The sequence below is a fragment of the Panulirus ornatus genome, chromosome 14, assembly GCF_036320965.1.
Source record: "Panulirus ornatus isolate Po-2019 chromosome 14, ASM3632096v1, whole genome shotgun sequence".
Lineage (NCBI taxonomy): Eukaryota > Metazoa > Arthropoda > Malacostraca > Decapoda > Palinuridae > Panulirus > Panulirus ornatus.
The window spans coordinates 48064372-48092299 of NC_092237.1; the positions used below are offsets into that span (position 1 = coordinate 48064372).

Consider the following 27928-nt stretch of genomic DNA (forward strand, 5'->3'; position numbering starts at 1 on the left):
TATTCTTGGATGTCTAACTGGTTCTACTACCTTCCTGTACTCATTTATTAAAAGTTCTTAGATGTGTATCTTCTCTCATTTTACTGATGCCTGTAACTGTATCTTCTCTCATTTTACTGATGCCTGTAACCATATCAAGTGATCTGCAAAAAAATTCAAAACTGGCTCTGCACCCAGCTCTCATGAGATGACTTCGTTCCACCCTATCTGATCAGGGACTCCTTATGATAGCCAAAGACCTTCATTTCTGTGGCCTGAACTCTGCTCTCTGACCTTTTTGTCAGCCTCCGTGTTTCCGGTCCATGTGTTAAGACTGTCCATAGAATGAATGTGTATTGAAGGACCTTCATTCTTTGTAGTACATTACTTTCCTTTAAGAGTGGGTAAAGTATTCTTTAATTTATGTCCCACTCCATTTTGTCCTCATCTTTAATTTTCACATTTTCAGTTCTCTGTTCTTGCTCGAGTCATAATCTCATGCTATCCGATGGTCAGCTTTATATCTATCATTATTATTTTTTGTAGGCATCCCAAGGTATCTCTGTTGTTGCCCAAGATCTCTTCCAAGGCTCTGCAGCATAAGGCTGCGCTGCTTCCAGTTGCAGGGAAACGTGGACTCCATAAGAGTGAGACGTTTTTTGACAAGACTGCTGGTAAAGATACAGCCCTGCCAAAGCGACTTTTAAATCTTGCAGGCGGAGTCCGGCTAGACCTCGTCATCATAGACAGGCATATCGGTGTCGTCTAAGTGAATCCTGGCAGTACATTATCTTCCATATTATGCGATTTTAGCTGTCATGGCGTATACTCGGAAACCGTTTGTTTTCATTGTCATTCAGCATGTGCAGGAACAAAAACTAAGTGGTGTATATTTTGAAAAAAAAAAAAAAATAGAAGAGGAACTTTGGGTACGGGATAGAACCCGAAGGGACGCTGTAGGGTAACACCTCGGTGTCTACTGGTTTGGTTGGGTGAGTTCATTTCACCGACTCGCATTATCAGTGCCACTTCCTGTCCTCTAAGTCAGTGGATTTGTAGTGGCCAGAGTTCTGTAACTTCTATTGGTAATTTACACTATAATTAGTATGTACGTGAAAATATAAGTGAATGTTAAACACCCTCTTAACGGATTATCACTTAAAGGAAAGCAAAAGCAAAAAAAAGTTAGATGGACTGAATGTCAGTAATGAAGTATATACAAAAGCTGGCAGCCCTGCGTCCTGTTGTGTATGATGAGGCATCTCCCAAGCTTCTGTAGTGTGAACACCAGGCCAGTGGACGGACGTACACCATCATCCCAGAATACAAGCAGCTGCTGCCATCGAAGGCCAACAGTTAACAGCGTAACTTCCAGCACGGCACATAGTTGCTGTGATATCGGTACTCTCTGCCCACTGTTAACCCCCACTTGCACAATTTTTTCCTGTTCCAACAACAGGCTGTCCTGCTAAAGTGAGTTCTTATGTCATATTTTTTTTTCTAATGGAAATAGGATTTTTCATGTGAGTATTTCCATGTACGTTCACCTCTGTGGCATATTTTGAAAAAGTTGTGATCGGTAGCTGTACCGTTGCCCTGATGCTGCATATGCTGCTGAAATTTGCATCTTATCCTTTGGTATCTAATGTTAGTACTGATGTTTATGATATCGTCGTATTAATGGCGCTTTTGTCGTAGCAGGAGCACCTCTCTCGCCGGCGCTATCTTATTATCGTTGTGTCCGCCGTTAATGATTACAATGATCCTACTACTTGTGATCCTTTTAGTCGACAAACTGTACATATTTTTTCACTAATGGGATTCCAGGCTGACGAAAGGTACCCCTGTCTTACTACCAGTATTTAGATTACACCAGTGGTAACCGTGTCTTACATTGTGGCGCGCGCGGGTGTTTATGTATGTCCCGTGGCCTGACGCCTCCAGTGATCAGAGGGTTAGTTGTGCTATGAAGCCCACACCTGAGACTTCACCCACACCGTGGTACATAGGCTGGTAATTACTGGGTGAGTGTAGTAGTTTTAGTTAAACCCCATCAGCATGATGATACGGACCGTGAGCACGAGTATGCGACTGGTTCATACACGAGAGCTGAACTAGCGGACTGGTTCATACACGAGAGCTGAACTAGTGGACTGGTTCATACACGAGAGCTGAACGTGTTGAAGGTGTTATATTTCATAGACGAGAGTCGCATCTGAGGACTATAGTTTTATAAACAAGAGTCGAGACATGGGATTATGATTCATGCATAGGAGTTAAGCAAGTGACTAATTGCTTAATCGTTTCTTGGCAGAGCTAATTGTGTTTTTTCCCTAGCTACCAGCGTGAATCAGTTACTGTAGAGTAATTACGAGGATGACCTGGACGGTCCGGTACTTTCATTTTACAGTTGGTCATATTTTGAGAACAATGTTGGTTTGATTAACATTTGGAGTTGTTAGTAACTTTGAATATATATATATATATATATATATATATATATATATATATATATATATATATATATATATATATATATATATATATATATATATATATATATGTGTGTGTGTGTGTGTGTGTGTGTGTGTGTGTGTGATTAGGTAGATGAGTCTGTAAAGTTATTGATATTTACTGCCCTACTTTTAGCAGCTGCTTTAGGCCATAGTTTAGTTGGCCCCTTTGGAAATCCGACCCTGATCTCACGCTGCGACATTCACGGTAATTGCCACAGTGATCTTTTCACAGGTGTGCCACTGCCATCTGTCACTTTCCTCTGCCCCTCACCTCATAGATTGGTCATACTTTAATGTTGTGTATGTATCCAACGTTACTTTCCTTCGACAGTTCCATCCTGTCGTTCTATGAACGGTAAATAAACGATGGAGTCTATTGTCGTCTAGTTACGTTATTATACGAAGTACTGGACGACGTCGAGACGTTACTGGTTGAGCTTTTAGGCCAATCAACTGCCAGGGTCATTGAGGCCACCACCCTCAGCCTACCTCCACCAGCCGAAAAATCGTTAACGCCTCTTGAGGAGTTGAGAATAATTACTGGGCCATACACTCTCGAGTGTAGTGACCTGATTACTGGGGATGTGGGGTGGATGGCAGGCAGCTGAAGGTACGGGAAAGGTGTGGACGCGTTCAATAGACAAGAGTTCTCAATGAGGTCAAAGGTTAAGTGAAACATGAAAAAAAGAGTGGAGAGATACAGAAGCAAGGAGAGAAAAGGAAAAATATTCTAAGTTTTGGAGGAAATGAAGAATTTGCTCTTTAATGAGACAGGTCGTTGCTGATTGGAAAGATGACAAACTTCCAAAGCTTGTCGGTGTGGAAAAGGAAACAGAAATCACAACGGCCCACAGTAAAGTTGCCCCCGTCTGCACAATGGTCATGTGATATAGTAGCTTGCCGAGTATTACGTGGTCTAGCTAATGCTGGAGGCACACAAGCAGCCATTTCTTTTTCAAGCAGGCGCCGAAGTAATATCTAAAGGAGAAGGAAAGAGAACCAATACAACAGTGTACGACAAATGAGGCAAATTGAGAGGCTGGTCAGCGCGAGTGATAAACCTGACTACTTCCACTCGAAATTTCTTTTTTTTTTTTCATGTATTCACAGTTAAAACCTCACCAAATGTTAGGAGCAGCACTCAGGGGAATCAGTCCTTTGTATGATTTAAGCATCTGATCGTAAGGTTAAACAAGACCATCAGTTTCTAAGATACTTGTGTCATACGGTGTTTTCAAGGCAGATTATTAGATGTTACGGACTCACCAAGTATGGTTGTCGTGTTAAGTGTGGCATCATAGAACTAGCAAAAGGGAAAGTTATAAGTGGTTCTTGAAAGAAAATTAGGGTTCTGGGACTCGGATTTTCAACTTGCGGTATCTTCATTTTTAGAATTTAGGGTTGCAAGATCCCTCATTTTGAACGAGTGCAAGTGTGCTAAGTGTGACATTAAAGGCTTTCAAAAAGGCAGCCTTTACGTGGCCTCCAAGGCCAACGTGCGATATTGATGCCAATGGTATAATTCTTAACATTCAGTAAGCCGTACATTAAAATTCAGCTGCATGAGAGGTGAAGTTAGTGTGATTCATAAAACTTTTGAAGAGCGGCCTTTACTGGCTTTATGGCCAAGATGCTGTGGATCTAAAACCTTGCCCAAGATTCTGAAGTACCTAGACCCGAAATCTGAGGCATTTGCGTACGACGATTAGGCAGTAAGGTAGAAATGTGTGTATATATATATATATATATATATATATATATATATATATATATATATATATATATATATATATATATATATATATATATGTATATATGTGTTTGCTTTGAAGAATGTATGTGAGAAATACTTAGAAAAGCAAATGGATTTGTATGTAGCATTTATGGATCTGGAGAAGGCATATGATAGAGTTGCTAGAGATGCTCTGTGGAAGGTATTAAGAATATATGGTGTAGGAGGAAAGTTGTTAGAAGCAGTGAAAAGTTTTTATCGAGGATGTAAGGCATGTGTACGTGTAGGAAGAGAGGAAAGTGATTGGTTCTCAGTGAATGTAGGTTTGCGGCAGGGGTGTGTGATGTCTCCATGGTTGTATAATTTGTTTATGGATGGGGTTGTTAGGGAGGTAAATGCAAGAGTTTTGGAAAGAGGGGCAGGTATGAAGTCTGTTGGGGATGAGAGAGCTTGGGAAGTGAGTCAGTTGTTGTTCGCTGATGATACAGCGCTGGTGGCTGATTCATGTGAGAAACTGCAGAAGCTGGTGACTGAGTTTGGTAAAGTGTGTGGAAGAAGAAAGTTAAGAGTAAATGTGAATAAGAGCAAGGTTATTAGGTACAGTAGGGTTGAGGGTCAAGTCAATTGGGAGGTGAGTTTGAATGGAGAAAAACTGGAGGAAGTGAAGTGTTTTAGATATCTGGGAGTGGATCTGGCAGCGGATGGAACCATGGAAGCGGAAGTGGATCATAGGGTGGGGGAGGGGGCGAAAATTCTGGGGGCCTTGAAGAATGTGTGGAAGTCGAGAACATTATCTCGGAAAGCAAAAATGGGTATGTTTGAAGGAATAGTGGTTCCAACAATGTTGTATGGTTGCGAGGCGCGGGCTATGGATAGAGTTGTGCGCAGGAGGATGGATGTGCTGGAAACGAGATGTTTGAGGACAATGTGTGGTGTGAGGTGGTTTGATCGAGTGAGTAACGTAAGGGTAAGAGAGATGTGTGGAAATAAAAAGAGCGTGGTTGAGAGAGCAGAAGAGGGTGTTTTGAAGTGGTTTGGGCACATGGAGAGAATGAGTGAGGAAAGATTGACCAAGAGGATATATGTGTCGGAGGTGGAGGGAACGAGGAGAAGAGGGAGACCAAATTGGAGGTGGAAAGATGGAGTGAAAAAGATTTTGTGTGATCGGGGCCTGAACATGCAGGAGGGTGAAAGGAGGGCAAGGAATAGAGTGAATTGGAGCGATGTGGTATACCGGGGTTGATGTGCTGTCAGTGGATTGAATCAAGGCATGTGAAGCGTCTGGGGTAAACCATGGAAAGCTGTGTAGGTGTGTATATTTGCGTGTGTGGACGTATGTATATACATGTGTTTGGGGGGGGGGGGGGGGTTGGGCCATTTCTTTCGTCTGTTTCCTTGCGCTACCTCGCAAACGCGGGAGACAGCGACAAAGTATAATAAATAAAAAAATAAATAATATATATATATATATATATATATATATATATATATATATATATATATATATATATATATATATATATATATATAGATAGATAGATAGATAGATAGATAGACAGAGAGAGAGAGAGAGAGAGAGAGAGAGAGAGAGAGAGAGAGAGAGAGAGAGAGAGAGAGAGTTTTCAAGCATTGGCTGCGAGTGCCCCATCGTCAGCGGACGGAGAAAGTACACTTCGGCGAGGATCTTCTCGACCTGAAAGAGCCCACCTTATCTTGCTCTTGCATGAAGCAGAGCATCAGGGATGCAGGGAAAAAAATGAAATTGAGTGGGAGATGTATAAAAGAAAGAGATAGGAGGTCAAGAGAAAGGTGCAAGAGGTGAAAAAAGGGCAAATGAGAGTTGGGGTGAGAGAGTATCATTAAATTTTAGGGAGAATAAAAAGATATTCTGGAAGGAGGTAAATAAAGTGCGTAAGACAAGGGAGCAAATGGGAACTTCGATGAAGGGCGCTAATGGGGAGGTGATAACAAGTAGTGGTGATGTGAGAAGGAGATGGAGTGAGTATTTTGAAGGTTTGTTGAATGTGTTTGATGATAGAGTGGCAGATATAGGGTGTTTTGGTCGAGGTGGGGTGCAAAGTGAGAGGGTTAGGGAAAATTATTTGATAAACAGAGAGGTAGTAAAAGATTTGCGGAAGATGAAAGCCGGCAAGGCAGCAGGTTTGGATGGTATTGCAGTGGAAGCTATTAAAAAAGGGGGTGACTGTATTGTTTACTGGTTGGTAAGGTTATTTAATGTATGTATGACTCATGGTGAGGTGCCTGAGGATTGGCGGAATGCGTGCATAGTGCCATTGTACAAAGGCAAAGGGGATAAGAGTGAGTGCTCAAATTACAGAGGTATAAGTTTGTTGAGTATTCCTGGTAAATTATATGGGAGGATATTGATTGAGAGGGTGAAGGCATGTACAGAGCATCAGATTGGGGAAGAGCAGTGTGATTTCAGAAGTGGTAGAGGATGTGTGGATCAGGTGTTTGCTTTGAAGAATGTATGTGAGAAATACTTAGAAAAGCAAATGGATTTGTATGTAGCATTTATGGATCTGGAGAAGGCATATGATAGAGTTGATAGAGATGCTCTGTGGAAGGTATTAAGAATATATGGTGTGGGAGGCAAGTTGTTAGAAGCAGTGAAAAGTTTTTATCGAGGATGTAAGGCATGTGTACGTGTAGGAAGAGAGGAAAGTGATTGGTTCTCAGTGAATGTAGGTTTGCGGCAGAGGTGTGTGATGTCTCCATGGTTGTTTAATTTGTTTATGGATGGGGTTGTTAGGGAGGTGAATGCAAGAGTTTTGGAAAGAGGGGCAAGTATGAAGTCTGTTGTGGATGAGAGAGCTTGGGAAGTGAGTCAGATGTTGTTCGCTGATGATACAGCGCTGGTGGCTGATTCACGTGAGAAACTGCAGAAGCTGGTGACTGAGTTTGGTAAAGTGTGTGAAAGAAGAAAGTTTAGAGTAAATGTGAATAAGAGCAAGGTTATTAGGTACAGGAGGGTTGAGGGTCAAGTTAATTGGAAGATAAGTTTGAATGGAGAAAAACTGGAGGAAGTAAAGTGTTTTAGATATCTGGGAGTGGATCTGGCAGCGGATGGAACCATGGAAGCGGAAGTGAATCATAGGGTGGGGGAGGGTGCGAAAATCCGGGGAGCCTTGAAGAATGTGTGGAAGTCGAGAACATTATCTCGGAAAGCAAAAATGGGTATGTTTGAAGGAATAGTGGTTCCAACAATGTTGTATGGTTGCAGGGCGTGGGCTGTGGATAGAGTTGTGCGCAGGAGGGTGGATGTGCTGGAAATGAGATGTTTGAGGATAATGTGTGGTGTGAGGTGGTTTGATCGAGTAAGTAATATAAGGGTAAGAGAGATGTGTGGAAATAAAAAGAGCGTGGTTGAGAGAGCAGAAGAGGGTGTTTTGAAATGGTTTGGGCACATGGAGAGAATGAGTGAGGAAAGATTGACCAAGAGGATATATGTGTCGGAGGTGGAGGGAACGAGGAGAAGTGGGAGACCAAATTGGAGATGGAAAGATGGAGTGAAAAAGATTTTGAGTGATCGGGGCCTGAACATGCAGGAGGGTGAAAGGCGGGCAAGGAATAGAGTGAATTGGATCGATGTGGTATACCGGGTTTGACGTGCTGTCAGTGGATTGAATCAGGGCTTGTGAAGCGTCTGGGGTAAACCATGGAAAGTTGTGTGGGGCCTGGATGTGGAAAGGGAGCTGTGGTTTCGGGCATTACTGCATGACAGCTAGAGACTGAGTGTGAACGAATGAGGCCTTTGTTGTCTTTTCCTAGCGCTACCTCGCACACATGAGTGGGGAGGGGGATGGTATTCCATATGTGGCGAGGTGGCGATGGGAATGAATAAAGGCAGTGTGAATTGTGTGCATGGGTATATATGGATGTGTCTGTGTGTGTATATATATATGTGTACATTGAGATATATAGGTATGTATATTTGTGTGTGTGGACGTGTATGTATATACATGTGTATGAGGGTGGGTTGGGCCATTTCTTTCGTCTGTTTCCTTGCGCTACCTCGCAAACGCGGGAGACAGCGACAAAAAAAAAAGAATATATATATATATATATATATATATATATATATATATATATGTGTGTATATATATGTATATATATATATATATATATATATATATATATATATATATATATATATTTTTTTTTTTTTTTTTTTTTTTTTTTTCCAAAGGAAGGAACAGAGAAGGGGGCTGGATGAGGATGTTTCCTCAGAGGCCCAGTCCTCTGTTCTTAACGCTACCTCGCTGACGCGGGAAATGGCGAATAGTATGAATATATATATATATATATATATATATATATATATATATATATATATATATATATATATATATATATATATATATATATATATATATGGCTATGATGTAAGTGAAGTTAGAAGCGTGCGGTTTGCAGTTAAACATATTCTTGTAGGAACCAGAACCTCCACGTAGAAAAATACTTGTCTTGCTGCTGTGGTACTGATTTGTAATTGCAGGTTTTTATTTTAATATTTTGTTTGATTCATATCCAAATTGATTTTAGATTTTTAACTGTTCTGCGCCCTGTAAGTAGACTCTTGGTAAATGGATGTTCCGGGACCGTACCGTAATTACTTGTTGAGGTGGTTTCTTTAATCCTTTTGTACATATACACCTTATGTGACGTGACTTTCACTCTCATATACGTACAGCGTATGTATTAGCACTACATGATAAGCTTAATCCAGCATTAGAATTCCATACACTGTGAAACACATTTTAATCCTGTCATGCATGAAGCAGGGTCAGAGTTCTTTACGACAGTCCCTCTTTAAATATGAATTCGTTTTCTTCTACAAGGCTTAGATGGGATACTTACCCAGAGCTGACACCTTCTCTGTGATCATGTAGTCGGACAGGAGCACCTCACGTTCCACCGTTGCCCCGAGAACCACCACGAACACCAAGTACAGTACAGTGCTGTGGAGAAAATGAGTGACTAGTGACTAGTCCTGTGACTAGAGGGAAAATTCCATATTGTGTAATGGTAAGGGAGGAAGAGTACTGTATCCTGGAACGAGAGGAGAGAGCACTGTATCCTGGAACGAGAGGAGAGAGCACTGTATCCTGGAACGAAAGGAGAGAGTACTGTATCCTGGAAAGGGAGGAAAGTCCTGTATCCTGGAAAGGGAGGGGAGATTACTGTATACTGTAACGGGAGGGGAGATTACTGTATCCTGTAACGGGAGGGGAGATTACTGTATCCTGGAACGAAAGGAGAGAGTACTGTCTCCTGGAAAGGGAAGGAAGAGTACTTTATCGTGGAAAGGGAGGAAAGAGTCCTGTATCCTGGAAAGGGAAGGAAGAGTACTTTATCCTGGAAAGGGAGGGGAGATTACTGTATCCTGGAACGGGAAGGGAGAGTACTGTATCCTGTAATGGGAAGGGAGAGTACTGTATCCTGTAACGGGAAGGGATAGTACTGTGTCCTGGAACGGGAGGGAAGAGTACTGTATACTGGAACGGGAGGGAAGAGTACTGTATACTGGAACGGGAGGGAAGAGTACTGTATACTGGAAGGGGAGGGAAGAGTACTGTATACTGGAACGGGAGGGGAGACTACGTTTGAAATGGCATAAGTCACGATAAGAGGCAAGAGAAAAAGACAGGAGGGGAGGACATGGGAATTAAGAGAGAATATTACAGGCCAGTCGCCGGGTTTATTGTTGGTCCAGATAATTATTAGCTTACGTAATTATTTACAGACATCACGCAAGGAGCTGTCTGCTAGTTGACTTGGGTCTGGTCTGGGTGTAACGTGTCCCAGATCAGGGTCTGGTCCTGGGGCGGGGTGGCCAAGACCAGGGTCATGGAGCAGGACCAAGTACTTCGGGAAGGTGTTGCACTGAGCACCAGGGTTGACCGAGGAGGTCCTTACTGCTGGGGATGGTCTCATGGTCCTTACTGCTGGGGATGGTCTCATGGTCCTTACTGCTGGGGATGGTCTCATGGTTCTTACTGCTGGGGATGGTCTCATGGTCTTTACTGCTGGGGATGGTCTCATGGTTCTTACTGCTGGGGATGGTCTCATGGTCCTTACTGCTGGGGATGGTCTCATGGTCCTTACTGCTGGGGATGGTCTCATGGTCCTTACTGCTGGGGATGGTCTCATGGTTCTTACTGCTGGGGATGGTCTCATGGTCCTTACTGCTGGGGATGGTCTCATGGTCTTTACTGCTGGGATGGTCTCATGGTCCTTACTGCTGGGGATGGTCTCATGGTCCTTACTGCTGGGGATGGTCTCATGGTCCTTACTGCTGGGGATGGTCTCATGGTCCTTACTGCTGGGGATGGTCTCATGGTCTTTACTGCTGGGGATGGGCTCATGGTCCTTACTGCTGGGGATGGTCTCATGGTCCTTACTGCTGGGGATGGTCTCATGGTCCTTACTGCTGGGGATGGTCTCATGGTCCTTACTGCTGGGGATGGTCTCATGGTCCTTACTGCTGGGGATGTTCTCATGGTCCTTACTGCTGGGGATGGTCTCATGGTCTTTACTGCTGGGGATGGTCTCATGGTCCTTACTGCTGGGGATGGTCTCATGGTCCTTATTGCTGGGGATGGTCTCATGGTCCTTACTGCTGGGGATGGGCTCATGGTCCTTACTGCTGGGGATGGTCTCATGGTCCTTACTGCTGGGGATGGTCTCATGGTCCTTACTGCTGGGGATGGTCTCATGGTTCTTACTGCTGGGGATGGTCTCATGGTCCTTACTGCTGGGGATGGTCTCATGGTCTTTACTGCTGGGGATGGGCTCATGGTCCTTACTGCTGGGGATGGTCTCATGGTCCTTACTGCTGGGGATGGTCTCATGGTCCTTACTGCTGGGGATGGTCTCATGGTCCTTACTGCTGGGGATGGTCTCATGGTCCTTACTGCTGGGGATGGTCTCATGGTTCTTACTGCTGGGGATGGTCTCATGGTCCTTACTGCTGGGGATGGTCTCATGGTCCTTACTGCTGGGGATGGTCTCATGGTCCTTACTGCTGGGGATGGTCTCATGGTTCTTACTGCTGGGGATGGTCTCATGGTCCTTACTGCTGGGGATGGTCTCATGGTCCTTACTGCTGGGGATGGTCTCATGGTCTTTACTGCTGGGGATGGTCTCATGGTCCTTACTGCTGGGGATGGTCTCATGGTTCTTACTGCTGGGGATGGTCTCATGGCCCATACTGCTAGGAATGGTCTCATGGTACATCACTTGCCAGACGAACCCTGATCTAGCGTGTAGCTATTGTCAGGCCGAGAATCGAATCCTGAACTGGCATATAGTTGCTGGCACGTTGTCCATATGCCGTAAATAAGATATCAGAACTTGTATATATATATATATATATATATATATATATATATATATATATATATATATATATATATATATATATATATATATATATATATATATATATATATTTTTTTTTTTTTTTTTTTTTTTCATACTATTCGCCATTTCCCGCATTAGCGAGGTAGCGTTAAGAACAGAGGACTGGGCCTTTGAGGGAATATCCTCATATGGCCCCCTTCTCTGTTCCTTCTTTTGGAAAATTTAAAAAAAAATCCCCTGGGGATAGGGGAGAAAGAATACTTCCCACGTATTCCCAGCGTGTCGTAGAAGGCGACTAAAGGGGAAGGGAGAGGGGGGCTGGAAATCCTCCCCTCTCATTTTTTTTGTAATTTTCCAAAAGAAGGAATAGAGAAGGGGGCCAGGTGAGGATATTCCCTCAAAGGCCCAGTCCTCTGTTCTTAACGCTACCTCGCTAATGCGGGAAATGGCGAACAGTATGAAAGAAAAGAAAAAGAATATATATATATATATATATATATATATATATATATATATATATATATATATATATATATATATATATATATATATATATATATATATTGATTGAGAGGGTGAAGGCATGTACAGAGCATCAGATTGGGGAAGAGCAGTGTGGTTTCAGAAGTGGTAGAGGATGTGTGGATCAGGTGTTTGCTTTGAAGAGTGTATGTGAGAAATGCTTAGAAAAGCAAATGGATTTGTATATAGCATTTATGGATCTGGAGAAGGCATATGATAGAGTTGATAGAGATGCTCTGTGGAGGGTATTAAGAATATATGGTGTGGGAAGCAAGTTGTTAGAAGCAGTGAAAAGTTTTTATCGAGGATGTAAGGCATGTGTACGTGTAGGAAGAGAGGAAAGTGATTGGTTCTCAGTGAATGTAGGTTTGCGACAGGGGTGTGTGATGTCTCCATGGTTGTTTAATTTGTTTATGGATGGGGTTGTTAGGGAGGTGAATGCAAGAGTTTTGGAAAGAGGGGCAAGTATGAAGTCTGTTGTGGATGAGAGAGCTTGGGAAGTGAGTCAGTTGTTGTTCGCTGATGATACAGCGCTGGTGGCTGTTTCATGTGAGAAACTGCAGAAGCTGGTGACTGAGTTTGGTAAAGTGTGTGAAAGAAGAAAGTTAAGAGTAAATGTGAATAAGAGCAAGGTTATTAGGTACAGTAGGGTTGAGGGTCAAGTCAATTGGGGGGTAAGTTTGAATGGAGAAAAACTGGAGGAAGTAATGTGTTTTAGATATCTGGGAGTGGATCTGGCAGCGGATGGAACCATGGAAGCGGAAGTGGATCATAGGGTGAGGGAGGGGGCGAAAATCCTGGGAGCCTTGAAGAATGTGTGGAAGTCGAGAACATTATCTCGGAAAGCAAAAATGGGTATGTTTGAAGGAATAGTGGTTCCAACAATGTTGTATGGTTGCGAGGCGTGGGCTATGGATAGAGTTGTGCGCAGGAGGATGGATGTGCTGGAAATGAGATGTTTGAGGACAATGTGTGGTGTGAGGTGGTTTGATCGAGTAAGTAACGTAAGGGTAACGTAAGAGATGTGTGGAAATAAAAAGAGCGTGGTTGAGAGTGCAGAAGAGGGTGTTTTGAAATGGTTTGGGCACATGGAGAGAATGAGTGAGGAAAGATTGACCAAGAGGATATATGTGTCGGAGGTGGAGGGAACGAGGAGAAGTGGGAGACCAAATTGGAGGTGGAAAGATGGAGTGAAAAAGATTTTGAGTGATCGGGGCCTGAACATGCAGGAGGGTGAAAGGAGGGCAAGGAATAGAGTGAATTGGATCGATATGGTATACCGGGGTTGACGTGCTGTCAGTGGATTGAATCAGGGCATGTGAAGCGTCTGGGGTAAACCATGGAAAGCTGTGTAGGTATGTATATTTGCGTGTGTGGACGTATGTATATACATGTGTATGGGGGTGGGTTGGGCCATTTCTTTCGTCTGTTTCCTTGCGCTACCTCGCAAACGCGGGAGACAGCGACAAAGCAAAAATGATAATGATCATTAAGCAGTGGATATCTAGTTCATGCAATACGTAACTTCAGTGGGAGTATGACCGGGTCAGAACTGGGAAGGTTGAGGAGGTCTGGTTCTTGTCATGATGGTAGGGTGAGCGTCCGAGTGAGGACGCTCTGCGTCAGTCACTCACCACTAGCACATGGAGAGGGTGTGTGAGGACGGCAGGTGTTGCGGGGAGGGCGCGCGTTGCACCGTGCGAGAGGGTGGGACTCACCTGAGGCCGAGGGCGGAGAGCGTGCCGACGGGGATGTCCCTGGCCGGGTTGCGGAGGTCGCCGCTCATGTTGATGCCGGCCATGATGCCCGTCACCGAGGGGAAGAACACGCCCACCACCGTGAACCACGAGGACCCGGACGTGTAGCCTGGCGACGTGTTGTTGGCCCACGTCACGCTGGACCAGCCCGTCACCCCCGGCTCTGGAAAACATGCGCAACTCACACGTCACAAATATTCCGGACAGCAAGTTGTTACTGAGGTTTCATGACGTTATTTAAACCGTTCGTTATTGAAACCGTTCCTGGAAGGATAAAAACAAACAAAAAACAATGAACTTTGTGTATGTATGCGTGTGATCGACACTATTGGAACGATAGTAACATATTAAGTAGATTAGAACCATCATAGTTGATCTTGTCCTGGCTGAAGTGAAGTGTTAACCTTACGCCTTCTCAGGTTGTCGACCAGACTGGGTGTGGTGTGTCCTCAGCGACCAAACACGGGGAAACCTTGACACATCTGAGTGGCTTATGATCGACGGTCGAATCCATCCTTCCTTTAACTCCTCCCGTCTTGCAACCCTTGACCATCACGGTGCGACCTTTGGCACGTCGACCGAAGCACTGTCACCCGTCATGGTTGCGGCGTCCCGCATAAGGAGATGTGGGACTGTGTGTATATACATACCTGTATAATCCAGTGGCTGACCCATGTTCGTGGTGTAATGCCTGCAGAACAACGGGTGATGGTGTGGCAGCACCATAGATAGCCACTTAAGACGATCACCAAAGACAAATATTTTTTTTGGGTGTGTGTGTTGGTGTTGTAGCATAAAACCATATTTGAACGAGATTTACGAATGACACTGTGGTCCAGCCTGACTGTTGGTGATATGTTAGATAAGACATTATGGTTGGTCTTGGTCGAGACGAACTGAACACACACACACACACACACACACACACACACACACGCACACTGGAATATGTATACGCCAGAGTACCACCTTAGGAGAATAGTAGACAGTTTTATCTACTGGCAATTTGGCGAACAGCTTCAGCTAAGTACATGAATATTGAAATATCCTACATGCTTTTCGCATCCTACATGAGGCGGAACTAGAATATGTCACTCAGATTTGTTGATGATACTTAAGAAGCACAAAGATATCATAGAGAAGGTCTAGAGGAGGGCAAGAGAGACGGAACGGGAATTAAGAGAAGTGAGTTTCTGGGAAGGGACGGAGGCCTTACATTTGTATGCTATGGAAGAGGTAGAGTGAGGGATGACCTTGAATGCAACTTTTCAACTTTGTAAACCAGCTTGACGTATTTAGTGTATAGAGTGAAGTTTTTTTTTTTTGCGAGATGCAAGAATAGAGCAATTAGAAACCATATATAACATGAAAGTGAGCAAGAAAGGATGGAAAGAATTATTAGAGTAGTGGATGAGTGAATCAACTGAGTCATGAGACTGGATGTGGACAGCATACACAAGTGTAGAACTTCCTCCCGGCACAGCACAGAGTGCATGGGGAAAGCTGGAGTAACAGAGACCTTGTCTTGCAGGCTTGAGGGAGGATGGCGTTGCAGTTTATCTCTGGGATCGCTCAGGGTCTCCAGTCGGTCACGTCACCCATCCTGAGCAGCCCACAGCCCTCACCCAGCCCCTCCAGGCGCTTCCCAGGCATCATCCCTGGCGCCTCCTCCTCCTCCAAGCAATTCTTTGTTGAGTTCGCCACGCTGGATGAGCCAGTAGGAAAGGTCGTCATCAAGGTGAGCAGTCAGACCTGGCCACACCAAGATTTATGTCCTCCTGCTATTTCTTTTCCTCTTCCAACTCTCGTCACTCTATTACTCAATCTACTGTTACTGCTTCACTTTACTGGAACGTATTGTACTGTAAGATGCAACACTCCAGCCGTGTGGAACGTCGCAGTTGCCCGTGTTATATACCCATTGACCACAGTGGCAAATGGTAGCTGCGTACAACACTTCATCATGGGCATCTGTCTCTGTGTCTCCGTCTGTAGTGGAGACGCTTCTCGGTGTGTCGTGTTCCTGAACCATACTTCGTCAGGTGCCGGTGTGGGTCAAGGATGACGGTATGATTGATGTTAGATGTTCTACAGATGTTAGTGAAAGTGCCTCAGATCCTTGGCAATATGAGCCAGCATTGTGTGCTCTCTGACTACATGAACCGGCTCTGTCTGTTCCCAGACAACTTCAACCTGCAGTATGAGTGTCTATTGGCTCCCAGTTCTTGGACTGAATTGAAATTTCGTCTTCCATACGAAGGCTCTGGAAAGCTGTGTCTGCCCAGTCTTTTACCCACACACACACCCACCCACCCACACACCCACACACACACACACACATACGTCGCAATACTTACAATCATTGTCGTAGTGGGTGATGTTGGAAGACCCTGTCTGCTTGTCCTACCAACAGTTCCTGACTGGTTGGTATTCCATGATTCCTTCTGTTCACAGGTACTGGAAGGTGCGGGCCGTCTGGGGTCGGAGTTCGAGTCCTTGATCACGGGTAAGAACGGCTTCGGCTACAAGGGGTCTCGGGTGTTCGCCTGCTGCCAGAACGAGTGGTGCCTGATGGGCGACCTTCTGTACGACGTTCCTCGTCCAGACAAGCAGCAGCAGCACGACTGGGACCCTTGGGACACGGACGAGGGAAGGGACGGGGTTAAATCCAGGCGCGAGAAGACGAAGAGCTCCGAGGGGGAAGCACCGCTCCGTACGCTTCATCACGGCTATAAGGGCATCGTCGAGACGCAGGTACGGTAGGTCGAGGGGTTATAGGGTTTCATTGGGCGTGCGGGTGCGGGGCTAGAGTGAAACCTAGTGGTCTAAGGGGGTTGAGTGGGTCTATGTAGCTTGGGATTAAAGGTGACCAAAAATGATAATAGCACGTCAGGTCCTACAAGGGGTAAAGGCTGAATCGCCTTAACTTGCCTTATATTGACCCATATTTATACTATATACTTTCACATATGTCGAGTGCCTGTCATGTCTTGGTCATGATATGGCCTGGGAATTAGATTCTTGCGACTTGTCTGACCTCTCCAGTGAATTATGACCTGTCCAGTCAGCAGCCGTCAGGTGGCGCACTTCTGTACCACAACTCGCTCACTCCTCTCTCCCACCGTCTTCCCTGTAACTCCCTATAACCCTCCACTCCCTCCCCTTCCCATCTCACTCCCCTTCCCATCTCACTCCCCTTCCCATCTCACTCCCCAGAATCATTAACACCTTCCCCTTCCACCCCAGCAGGAGACAGCCCACAGGGACGTGCCAGGGGCGGTGGTTGCCGTGGCTACCGACTTGGACCTGCACACCAGGAAGTGGACGCTGGGGCCACAGTTCAAGCTGTGCCTTAGTGACAGCCTTATCAGGTGCGTCGAAACGTAGGTCCTGTTACACAGACTGTGTGAGGAAGGTGTAACACTGGTGGTGTAGGACTGTACACAAGCTGTGTGAGGTAGGTGTAACATTGGTGGTGTAGGACTGTACACAAGCTGTGTGAGGTAGGTGTAACACTAGTGGTGTAGGTCCTGTTACACAGCTTGTGTGAGGTAGGTGTAACACTGGTGGTGTAGGTCCTGTTACACAGACTGTGTGAGGTAGGTGTAACACTGGTGGTGTAAGTCTGTACACAAGCTGTGTGAGGTAGGTGTAACACTGGTGGTGTAGGTCCTGTTACACAGACTGTGTGAGGTAGGTGTAACACTGGTGGTGTAGGTCCTGTTACACAGACTGTGTGAGGTAGGTGTAACACTGATGGTGTAGGTCCTGTTACACAGACTGTGTGAGTTAGGTGTAACACTGGTGGTGTAGGTCCTGTTACACAGCCTGTGTGAGGAAGGTGTAACACTGGTGGTGTAGGTCCTGTTACACAGACTGTGTGAGGTAGGTGTAACACTGGTGGTGTAGGTCCTGTTACACAGACTGTGTGAGGTAGGTGTAACACTGGTGGTGTAGGTCCTGTTACACAGACTGTGTGAGGTAGGTGTAACACTGGTGGTGTAGGTCCTGTTACACAGACTGTGTGAGGTAGGTGTAACACTGGTGGTGTAGGTCCTGTTACACAGACTGTGTGAGGTAGGTGTAACACTGTTGGTGTAGGTCCTGTTACACAGACTGTGTGAGGTAGGTGTAACACTGGTGGTGTAGGTCCTGTTACACAGACTGTGTGAGGTAGGTGTAACACTGGTGGTGTAGGTCCTGGTACACAGACTGTGTGAGGAAGGTGTAACACTGGTGGTGTAGGACTGTACACAAGCTGTGTGAGGAAGGTGTAACACTGGTGGTGTAGGTCCTGTTACAGAGGCTGTGTGAGGTAGGTGTAACACTGGTGGTGTAGGTCCTGTTACAGAGGCTGTGTGAGGTAGGTGTAACACTGGTGGTGTAGGTCCTGTTACACAGGCTGTGTGAGGAAGGTGTAACACTGGTGGTGTAGGTCCTGTTACAGAGGCTGTGTGAGGTAGGTGTAACACTGGTGGTGTAGGACTGTACACAGGCTGTGTGAGGAAGGTGCAACACTGGTGGTGTAGGACTGTACACAAGCTGTGTGAGGTAGGTGTAACACTGGTGGTGTAGGTCCTGTTACAGAGGCTGTGTGAGGTAGGTGTAACACTGGTGGTGTAGGTCCTGTTACAGAGGCTGTGTGAGGTAGGTGTAACACTGGTGGTGTAGGTCCTGTTACACAGACTGTGTGAGGTAGGTGTAACACTGGTGGTGTAGGTCCTGTTACACAGACTGTGTGAGGTAGGTGTAACACTGGTGGTGTAGGACTGTACACAGGCTGTGTGAGGAAGGTGCAACACTGGTGGTGTAGGACTGTACACAAGCTGTGTGAGGTAGGTGTAACACTGGTGGTGTAGGTCCTGTTACACAGACTGTGTGAGGTAGGTGTAACACTGGTGGTGTAGGTCCTGTTACACAGACTGTGTGAGGTAGGTGTAACACTGGTGGTGTAGGACTGTACACAGCCTGTGCGAGGAAGGTGTAGCAAGACAAATACATTAGTGTGTTAGACACAGTTGGCATAGAACATCAGTATTATCCCTTATGGTTTTATCATGGCTTGTATTGATTTTCCCCCTGGAAACACACACACACACACACACACACACACACACACAGGTTAGACAACTGATTAATCCAGAGGTTCTAAAGTGATGACAGTGCAATGATCACAATGGGAAAGTGTCCTCTAAGATCCTAAATCAGTTCATCTGACGTGATAAGATCCATGTGAGTGTACACGACAGTGCAATGGTGGTCGTCATCTGAGGCCAGCTGCTGCTGGCCAGGCTGGTGTAGGACACCAGGGGGGGAAGTAACGGTGCGTTGTGCTTACAAATGTAGAAGATCCACCAGCACATTATAGACCCCTCAAGATCACCCACCACACCTGCAGGTGGGCGTCAGTGGTAGAGGTGGTCTGCTCCAGACAACCTTTTTAAAAACGGGAAGGATTCAAGTGGTGGGACGACGACACGAAACCACCCCCGTTGACAGTGTCGTCTTATATCCACATCCGCCGACACACACCATTAAGTAATAGCAGACAGACGGGTTTGTATGTTCCCTCTCGCCGGGGGGGGGGGGGGGGGGGGGGGGACGAACCAACACACTTATGAATAAGTAACGACGGAGGAAAACTGTGATGTGTCGGTCGGGTTTAATGTGGTGGTGGGGGGGATGCTGCTGCACTCGGGGCTGCAGGTTCTCAACACTGTCATAGTGGCAGTGGTGAGGTCAGAGTCCCTAACTTGGGAATCCTGTCCTCACTTGGTGATGGTGGGAGACCCAGAGGGTCGCATGGAGGGAACGGCCGGGTCACGGGTGCTCTCCAGATCTCCAAACTCTTACCCACTACGGGCGCACAGTAAGGCTGGTCCAGGAGGTGTTTGGAAACAAAGCAGAGCTCCTTTGTTCTGTAAGACTTGACGAATCATCTTGGAGTTAAGGAACCCCCTTGAAGCAAAGCCCATGAAAACCCCCTTGAAACAAGGCGCATGAGTGACCCCCTTGAAGCAAAGGCCATGAGTGACCCCCTTGAATCAAAGCCCATGAAAACCCCCTTGAAACAAGGCGCATGAGTGACCCCCTTGAATCAAAGCCCATGAAAACCCCCTTGAAGCAAGGCGCATGAGTGACCCCCTTGAAGCAAAGGCCATGAGTGACCCCCTTGAAGCAAGGCGCATGAGTGACCCCCTTGAAGCAAAGGCCATGAGAACCCCCTTGAAGCAAAGGCCATGAGTGACCCCCTTGAAGCAAAGCCCATGAGTGACCCCCTTGAAGCAAAGCCCATGAGAACCCCCTTGAAGCAAAAGCCATGAGTGTCCCCCTTGAAGCAAAGGCCATGAGTGACCCCCTTGAAGCAAAGCCCATGAGTGACCCCCTTGAAGCAAAGCCCATGAGAACCCCCTTGAAGCAAAGGCCATTAGTGACCCCCTTGAAGCAAAGTCCATGAGAACCCCCTTGAAGCAAAGGCCATGAGAACCCCCTTGAAGCAAAGTCCATGAGAACCCCCTTGAAGCAAAGGCCATTAGTGACCCCCTTGAAGCAAAGGCCATGAGTGACCCCCTTGAAGCAAAGTCCATGAGAACCCCCTTGTTCATAACTCGTGTTCATGACCCCTCATTCAACATTCGTATGTTTATGACTCGTTCATCAGCCCTGTGCTGAAGACCCACATTTATCAGCCTCGTGTTCAAGACTTTTGCGTGCGTCCCGTGTTCATAAACCTTATTTATCGGGTAAGTGTTCATGATCGGTTCACAGTAGCCTCCTTGCCCATCACCAAAGGTTCATTGCCATTGTTCATCAGTTCCTGGTTCATGGCCTCATGTTCACCAGTCCGTGACGAAGGCTTCACGTCCTGGTGAACCTCATGTCACCTCATAATCACCCGTCGTTTACCTGGGGTCACCAAGCAGGTGTTCATTACCCTAGTGTAGCAGTATGACTCCAGTTCACCAGCACCTGTTCAAGAAACAGTCATGACCACCTTGTTCAGGAACCCTGTTCCCTCCCCACCGACAGATCGGGTCGCGTGCTAGGTCAGGTCACGTCGGGGATGGAGGTCGTGCAGCGGGTGTCACAGATGAGCGAGCGGGGGAACTTCGAGCCGTCAGCCAGGATCACCATCGTGGACTGTGGCTCCTGCTGACATTCGCCAGGATAAACCTCCAGAGCCAGTCTTCCTGCTGACGTTACCACGATGGCCAAGATCACCGTCACTCAGAGAGAGAGAGAGAGAGAGAGAGAGAGAGAGAGAGAGAGAGAGAGAGAGAGAGAGAGAGAGAGGGTGAGGGTGAGAAGTTGAAGGCTGTCCTCAAACGTAAGGGAAACTTAAGTGGCTTAAAATTGGCTTTGTGATATTGTCTTTCAGACCTCGCTCTAAACACCGTGTTATAGTATCTTTCTTGAGCGAGCACAGTTTCGTCGTCATAATTTTACCGACCATTGTACTGAAAAAAAGAATTGAGAATGATAAGTGACGTGAGATGGGTTGATCTAGTGAGGAATAACAGTGTAGAAGTGTGGTAGGAAGTGCTGTTATGATTGAGAGGGTCAAACTGGGTCGTACATGGGAAGGATGAGTGAATATAAACTGAAAGGATATGTGACAGAAGACGTGGGAGGAAAGAGAAGAAGTAGACTATTTTCCTTTTTCTTTTATGTTGAAGGCTCCAGTCACAGACTAAAGTCCACATCAAGGCCGGACCTTAATTGAAATATAGAGAAAAAAGAAAAGACAAGGGAAAGTATTTACGAATTTGGAAGGTAGTGAAAAACTGCCTTTTGAAAGGTGCCAGTTCATAGTTATTGGGAAAGATGTGAGAGAGTAGTGTTTCAAAGCTTCGACGTGTAGGGGAAGAAAGTTATCAAAACGCCCCCCCCCCCCCCTTGAGTTGCCAGCTTGCCAAGTATGGCGTGGTCTACCTAGTGGTGGGAGAAAACAAGCAGCCATCTCTCTTAAGCCGAAAACCAAAGTAATACCTACAGAAGAGGGGAAGTGAGCCAACATTGCGGCGTAGGGCAAGGGGGTCAAGTTTTCAAGTTAGCCTGGGAGAGTTTGTAAGTCGGGTCGCTTTCGACTTGGAGTCCGTTAATAAGAATGCAGGGCTGGAACCGCCCCAGATGTGAGAGCTGTACTCCATACAAGGACTAAATACAACTGCCAAAGTTATATACGAATATGTCGTAGGTAACGTAGTACAATTACGGACTCCGCGCGATAAATATGGCTCAGTTAACGTACCACAAAAACAAACCCAGATAAATATGGCGGAGTGAACGGACCCCCGAGATGAATACGGTTGGATCAACAAATTGACGCTCCATGTCAGCTGACTGGGGTAAACAACGTAAAAACCATTCTACAACCTGCATGATTTTTATTTTTTTTACCGATGAAAATGTAAATACGAAAATGATTATTGTTTTAACTGAAAAGTTTTAAATGAAAACCACCAGTCGAGTGTTCATTGCATTTTTACCTTGGCCCCCAGCTGGGTTTGATAACTTCAACCCAATTTATATGAAAATTAACAATTTGCAAAGAAAAATTCCAAAAGAATTTTCACCCCCAGTGAGAACGATGAAGTATTATTTTCATGACTCAGAACTGTCGTCTCCTCATCACCTCGGCGCATGAAACGGGTATCAGTAGACGGCAAACAGCGACACTCCCATCTGTCGTCGGAACCACACACTACCACAGCAAAGATGTCGGGTAGTCTAAAGTGTAAGAATTTTCCTAGTAAGTCACTTGGGATACAGCAATGACAGTACGAATCTTGAGATTGTTTTTGAATATGTCCAATTACTTATTTTTTTCATCATCATATTATTATTATCAGCAGAGGGAACTCTGAAGCTGTTTCATATATCGGAAGCATCAAGAGCTTAAATTTACTAAAAACATTCAGAGTAAAGATGAAAAATACTTATGAAATTTAGCATCTGAGTATATGGAAGTGATACGGGACGGAATTTAATTCACATGAGTTATTTATGAAAGGAATATAATATTTTCTGCCAGAAAAATGTGGCAACTCAGCATTAACCAAGCGATGACATTTGTAAGAAGTGCATTCTCTTCTTATCGATGGTCAGAACCTGGCCTGCCAAGGAAAATTGCCTGGCTTAAGTGTTGCTTTGATGTGTAAATGTAGTCTGTAAGACTGTTGTTGTTAACAAAATTACGAAGTGTGAATACGTGTGATGTGGTGTATTTATGAGAATATCTAAGCAACTTATGAGAATATCTAAGCAGAACTTGCATTGAGTAACACGGAAAACGATCCAGCAAACTGAGCTGTTGTTTAGGCACAAGGTTCCATCTCGGGAGCTCACACAGGCCATGTGTCATCTTGACTTCACTCCATACTACCCAAGGATCGTAGCGCTGTGCTCAGGAGGTTAAATATACTCAACGCCAGAAACACAACCCCTCCGACAAAAGAGTAAGTCTTCCAGTTTATATATTTTGTCTAAGATGTTATGGGCAGCCCTTTAGCAGATGACTTTTTGCCGTGCACCATCAAGTTTCCAATAATATGTGTGTTGTGCATTTCACGAGCCTGATTATGCTACTGCGTCGGTGCCAATTACCTGTTCACCTGGTCCCCTTAGTGTCAAACTTCGCGGATTTTTGAGATACAGCATAATTTGTCTCCTGAATTTTTCGCTTGGTCATATAAATACCAGTACCATGACTTCAGTGAGGAAGACATTCATTTGACTTATGATATCCGCGTGTACCTTTGAAGGCATAAAGGCGGCGTGACAGAGTGGCACTAATTTCGTCATTTTCTTGCCTCAATTTCTCAAAGGATTGTCATTTATATGAGCCCCGTCACAGAGCGCGTCATTGTGTTCGTTGAATGTAAACAAAATTGGTTCTACTTGACCAGCAAGAAGCAGCTTCTCTGCACTATGTCATGTCTGCAGTACAGCATAGAAGAGCTAGTCTCAGGGGAACAAGAGGTACAAACAGTCATGAAACTGAAAAGACTCCGCTCGGCCGGACCCAGGCCGCTCATAATGTAAACAAACCTCTCCTGAGTTTTTGAGCATCGGTATGAAATGTACACTTGGTCAAGCAATTTATTGGAAATGATACCGAATATTATGTAGACAAATTCAGTTATTTTGCATGGCTCGATATGTGACTTTATGTACCTATCCTCAGTCATGTAATGCATCTTTACGAAAACTAGCGCATGCCAATTAGGGGGAAACGTTACGTTTCCTATCTGTGATACGCTATGGAAAGAAAACGAAAGAAAATGAGAGTTGCAAAATAGTGCTACTGTGATCACTTATCCCTTAAATGGTCAGTCATTCACTAGGGGAGTAGTTTTTGTTTAACTGTATTGACGAGAATTGAATCATTTAAATCGATACAAATCGTGTAACTTAATTTCATACAACACACACACACACACACACACACACACAACACGGACCCAAGAAACCAAAGTTTAACATTTTTTACAGTGGAAGCTGCAAGGGAAGTGTACGAACTGCATTAATCCACTAATGCGATTTCCTTTTAGTCAGAGATAAAATGACAGCAGCCTCAGTGTTAAGATTGAACTTTAAACCACTATAAACCTAAAAAATTATTTATTTTCATATTAAGGCTCACTTTCTCTTGCTCTGAGATTTTCAGAGGGAGCCTGGCTCTCTTTGGGGGGCCGGGTGGGATAACAAGCCCAACCCACTAAGGCCCCTGTGTTTAGGTCCCTCACCACCGGCGGGACCGCCCTAGAGCATAGGGCTCGCACTTCCTGAGTTGTAGGGAGGTTTATATCTCAAACAACAACTGAGATTTTGTTATTCATGAAAAAAAGAAAATGTAAAGATGTTCTTTGTGGCCGAAACAGTTAGGCAAATTAATGATGTACAGTGTCTTCCTATTTGTAATTTTCCCGTTGGTGCTGGTAATTGTGCTCAGCTCATTAATACTAGCCTTTAGTCATGAAATCACTCTATTTTGTATCTAGTTCAATGGTATTTTTGTACTCTTATTCTCTGGGAAACTGAAATGTATATTTTGCCAAAATAAACTCACTCATAGCAATTTTCATGGATGAAGTACCCATGGTGATGCGTAGCCTAGGATGACATATGTTATATAGGGTTCCACTATGTTGTACTGTAACCACAGTGGTCTATATGTGTCAGGGGTGAGGGTTCACTGTCCCATGTTTTCTTGGTTAAGCTGAGGGAGATCCTGAAGCCATCCCCTGCCTTTCCCACGGCTATAAAATGTACACCCAGTGTGACGTTACCCCCCCCCCCCCCCCTCCCCCACTACCACCACGGCTTTAAGCTTAAGACTAAGCTTGACGTTACCTCTTTTCCACCACCATCAGAGTTGCAAGACTTACCCCCAGCTTGACGCTATTCCCACCAAACATGGCTGCATACTTCACCCCAGCTTCTCGTTACCCCTTCCCTACCGCTACCAACGCAAGCCTTTACCACACTTGACGTTATCCTCGCCACCACCAAGACCGTAGACCTCACCCTAACTACACGTTTATCTCCCTCACCTCCACGTTACTATCCACTACCATCACGTGAGGCTGCAGGACTTGCCCCTCACCACCTCCACGACCGTAGGCCTTACCCTAGATTCACATTACCTCCTGACATCAAAGCTGCCAGAAATGTATATTACATTCCGTCACTGTTACTACCACTGGGAAGAAGAGAAAAAAACATAGTCTCTCCCTCGCCTGGGATGGCGGGAGAGACTGGTCGTGCCCACTACGCCAGCACACGCACGCCCCTGACTAGAAGAGCTGACTGCCCGCACACACCACGCCCCTGACCTTGACCGGAGAGCGTACCGCCCGCACACATCATGGACGCAAAGCGCATACACAACGGACGGAGCGTCCACATCACAGACGGACTATACACACTACGGAAGGACTATACACACGACGGACGGACTACACACGCTACGGACGGACTATACACACTACGGAAGGACTATACACACGACGGACGGATTACACGCGCTACGGACGTAATACACACACTGCGGACGTACTACACACACTACGGACGGACTACACACACTACGGACGGACTATACACACTACGGACAGGCTACACACGCTACGGATGGACGGACTTCACACATACGGATGGACCACATGTTAGTTACGGACCACCTTCACGGCGAACGGGCTACACACACTACGGACAGACGGACTTCATACATACGGATGGACCACACTTGTTTACGGACCACCCTCACGAGGGACTACGGACGGTCTCGGAAGGAATAACAAAAGTAATTTTTTTTTTCACTCGAAACGGATTTATTTTTTGTTTGTATAGTTTACGCTTTGAAAATATTATTATTATTGTATAAACCCAGGATCTTTGCTGTGATGTAGCTCCGGCGGCTTCACACTGCGTTGATTCCAGTAGATGGGAAATCATGAAGTCCTCTAGAATGAGATGTTCCCCTGTGAGACTGTATTCTCGTCAGCTGACCATGGTACAACCTCCGATTGTGACTTTCCACACTCCCAGTGTAACCACAGGCAGGCTGAGTCCTGGTGATATATATATATATATATATATATATATATATATATATATATATATATATATATATATATATATTTTTTTTTTTTTGCTTTGTCGCTGTCTCCCGCGTTTGCGAGGTAGCGCAAGGAAACAGACGAAAGAAATGGCCCAACCCACCCCCATACACATGTATATACATACGTCCACACACGCAAATATACATACTTAAACAGCTTTCCATGGTTTACCCCAGACGCTTCACATGCCCTGATTCAATCCGCTGACAGCACGTCAACCCCGGTATACCACATCGATCCAATTCACTCTATTCCTTGCCCTCCTTTCACCCTCCTGCATGTTCAGGCCCCGATCACACAAAATCTTTTTCACTCCATCTTTCCACCTCCAATTTGGTCTCCCACTTCTCGTTCCCTCCACCTCCGACACATATATCCTCTTGGTCAATCTTTCCTCACTCATTCTCTCCATGTGCCCAAACCATTTCAAAACACCCTCTTCTGCTCTCTCAACCACGCTCTTTTTATTTCCACACATCTCTCTTACCCTTACGTTACTTACTCGATCAAACCACCTCACACCACACATTGTCCTCAAACATCTCATTTCCAGCACATCCATCCTCCTGCGCACAACTCTATCCATAGCCCACGCCTCGCAACCATACAACATTGTTGGAACCACTATTCCTTCAAACATATATATATATATATATATATATATATATATATATATATATATATATATATAGTTTTTATTTTTTTTTGCTTTAAAGAGTATATCTCGTGAGAATAGCTAACACCTAATGAATTTGAACATCGTTAATTTTCTCTGTAGTTCCTTACAAACTGTGTCACCATTTTGACTCATCACCATCTTTCCTGTGGAGTGTGCGGTATATTCCCCCTTTATTTTAGTTCCCATATATTTTGCTCAGGGAAGCCGTGGGGGTCGCCTGGCTTCGTGGTGTTGGTGTACCTAGAGACTGCCAGGTGGTCTGGTCGGGTCCTGGTCGCCATGACGACCATCACATGCAAACACAGGCCAGGGGGAGGTGGGCGGCTGCCTCCTGCTGGGTGTCCTCCTGCTGGCCTGGGTCGCTCTGCTGGTGGCACGTTACGAAGTATAGCTGAGACGCACTGTTGACGGAGGGGGTCATGCCGAAACTGCAGTAAAAACGTTGAATGTATTTTTGGATGACAGTTTGAGACTTAGATAAGGGAAAAGGTAAAATGAGAAACACAAGCAAAAGCACTGAACAGAAAGAAAATGAAAGTTAAATAGAAAAATTGTGCTGATAAAATGTAATTATCGTACAGCCGACTGGTTGGTAGGTAGCTTAGGACTCCCGTCTGAACCTAAACTTCTGCACGTAGGCCGAATCTTCAAGACTACGATAGTGTACCTACCGTGCAAATGTTCCTCTCGTTGATAAAGATTCATTTATGTGATCAACCCAGTTGTTTCTC

The 27928-nt window shown here is 45.3% G+C and overlaps 2 protein-coding genes across 5 annotated transcripts in view; one reads left to right on the forward strand and one right to left on the reverse strand.

The window, feature by feature from the left end:
* The window catches only part of LOC139753386 (solute carrier family 12 member 8), a 120123-nt gene that overhangs the window by 25752 nt on the left and 66443 nt on the right, over positions 1 to 27928 (reverse strand). The window contains exons 6-7 of the mRNA XM_071669821.1: positions 13854 to 14055; positions 9109 to 9209 (exon numbers count right to left, since the gene is read on the reverse strand). Coding sequence (XP_071525922.1) covers positions 9109 to 9209; positions 13854 to 14055 — 303 coding nt within the window. The remainder of the gene's footprint in view (positions 1 to 9108; positions 9210 to 13853; positions 14056 to 27928) is intronic.
* Positions 1276 to 27914, forward strand: LOC139753388 (uncharacterized). Of its 4 annotated transcripts, none has more exons than XM_071669822.1 (5): positions 1276 to 1452; positions 15424 to 15630; positions 16347 to 16646; positions 17139 to 17263; positions 27397 to 27914. In XM_071669822.1, exons 2-5 carry the CDS (start codon positions 15436 to 15438, stop codon positions 27590 to 27592), a joined length of 816 nt encoding a protein of 271 aa, XP_071525923.1. In that variant the 5' UTR covers positions 1276 to 1452; positions 15424 to 15435; the 3' UTR covers positions 27593 to 27914. The 4 variants fall into 4 exon arrangements, with proteins under 4 accessions (XP_071525923.1, XP_071525924.1, XP_071525925.1 ...); XM_071669823.1 differs by having other exon boundaries at positions 17142 to 17263; XM_071669824.1 differs by lacking the exon at positions 27397 to 27914 and adding an exon at positions 20922 to 25156.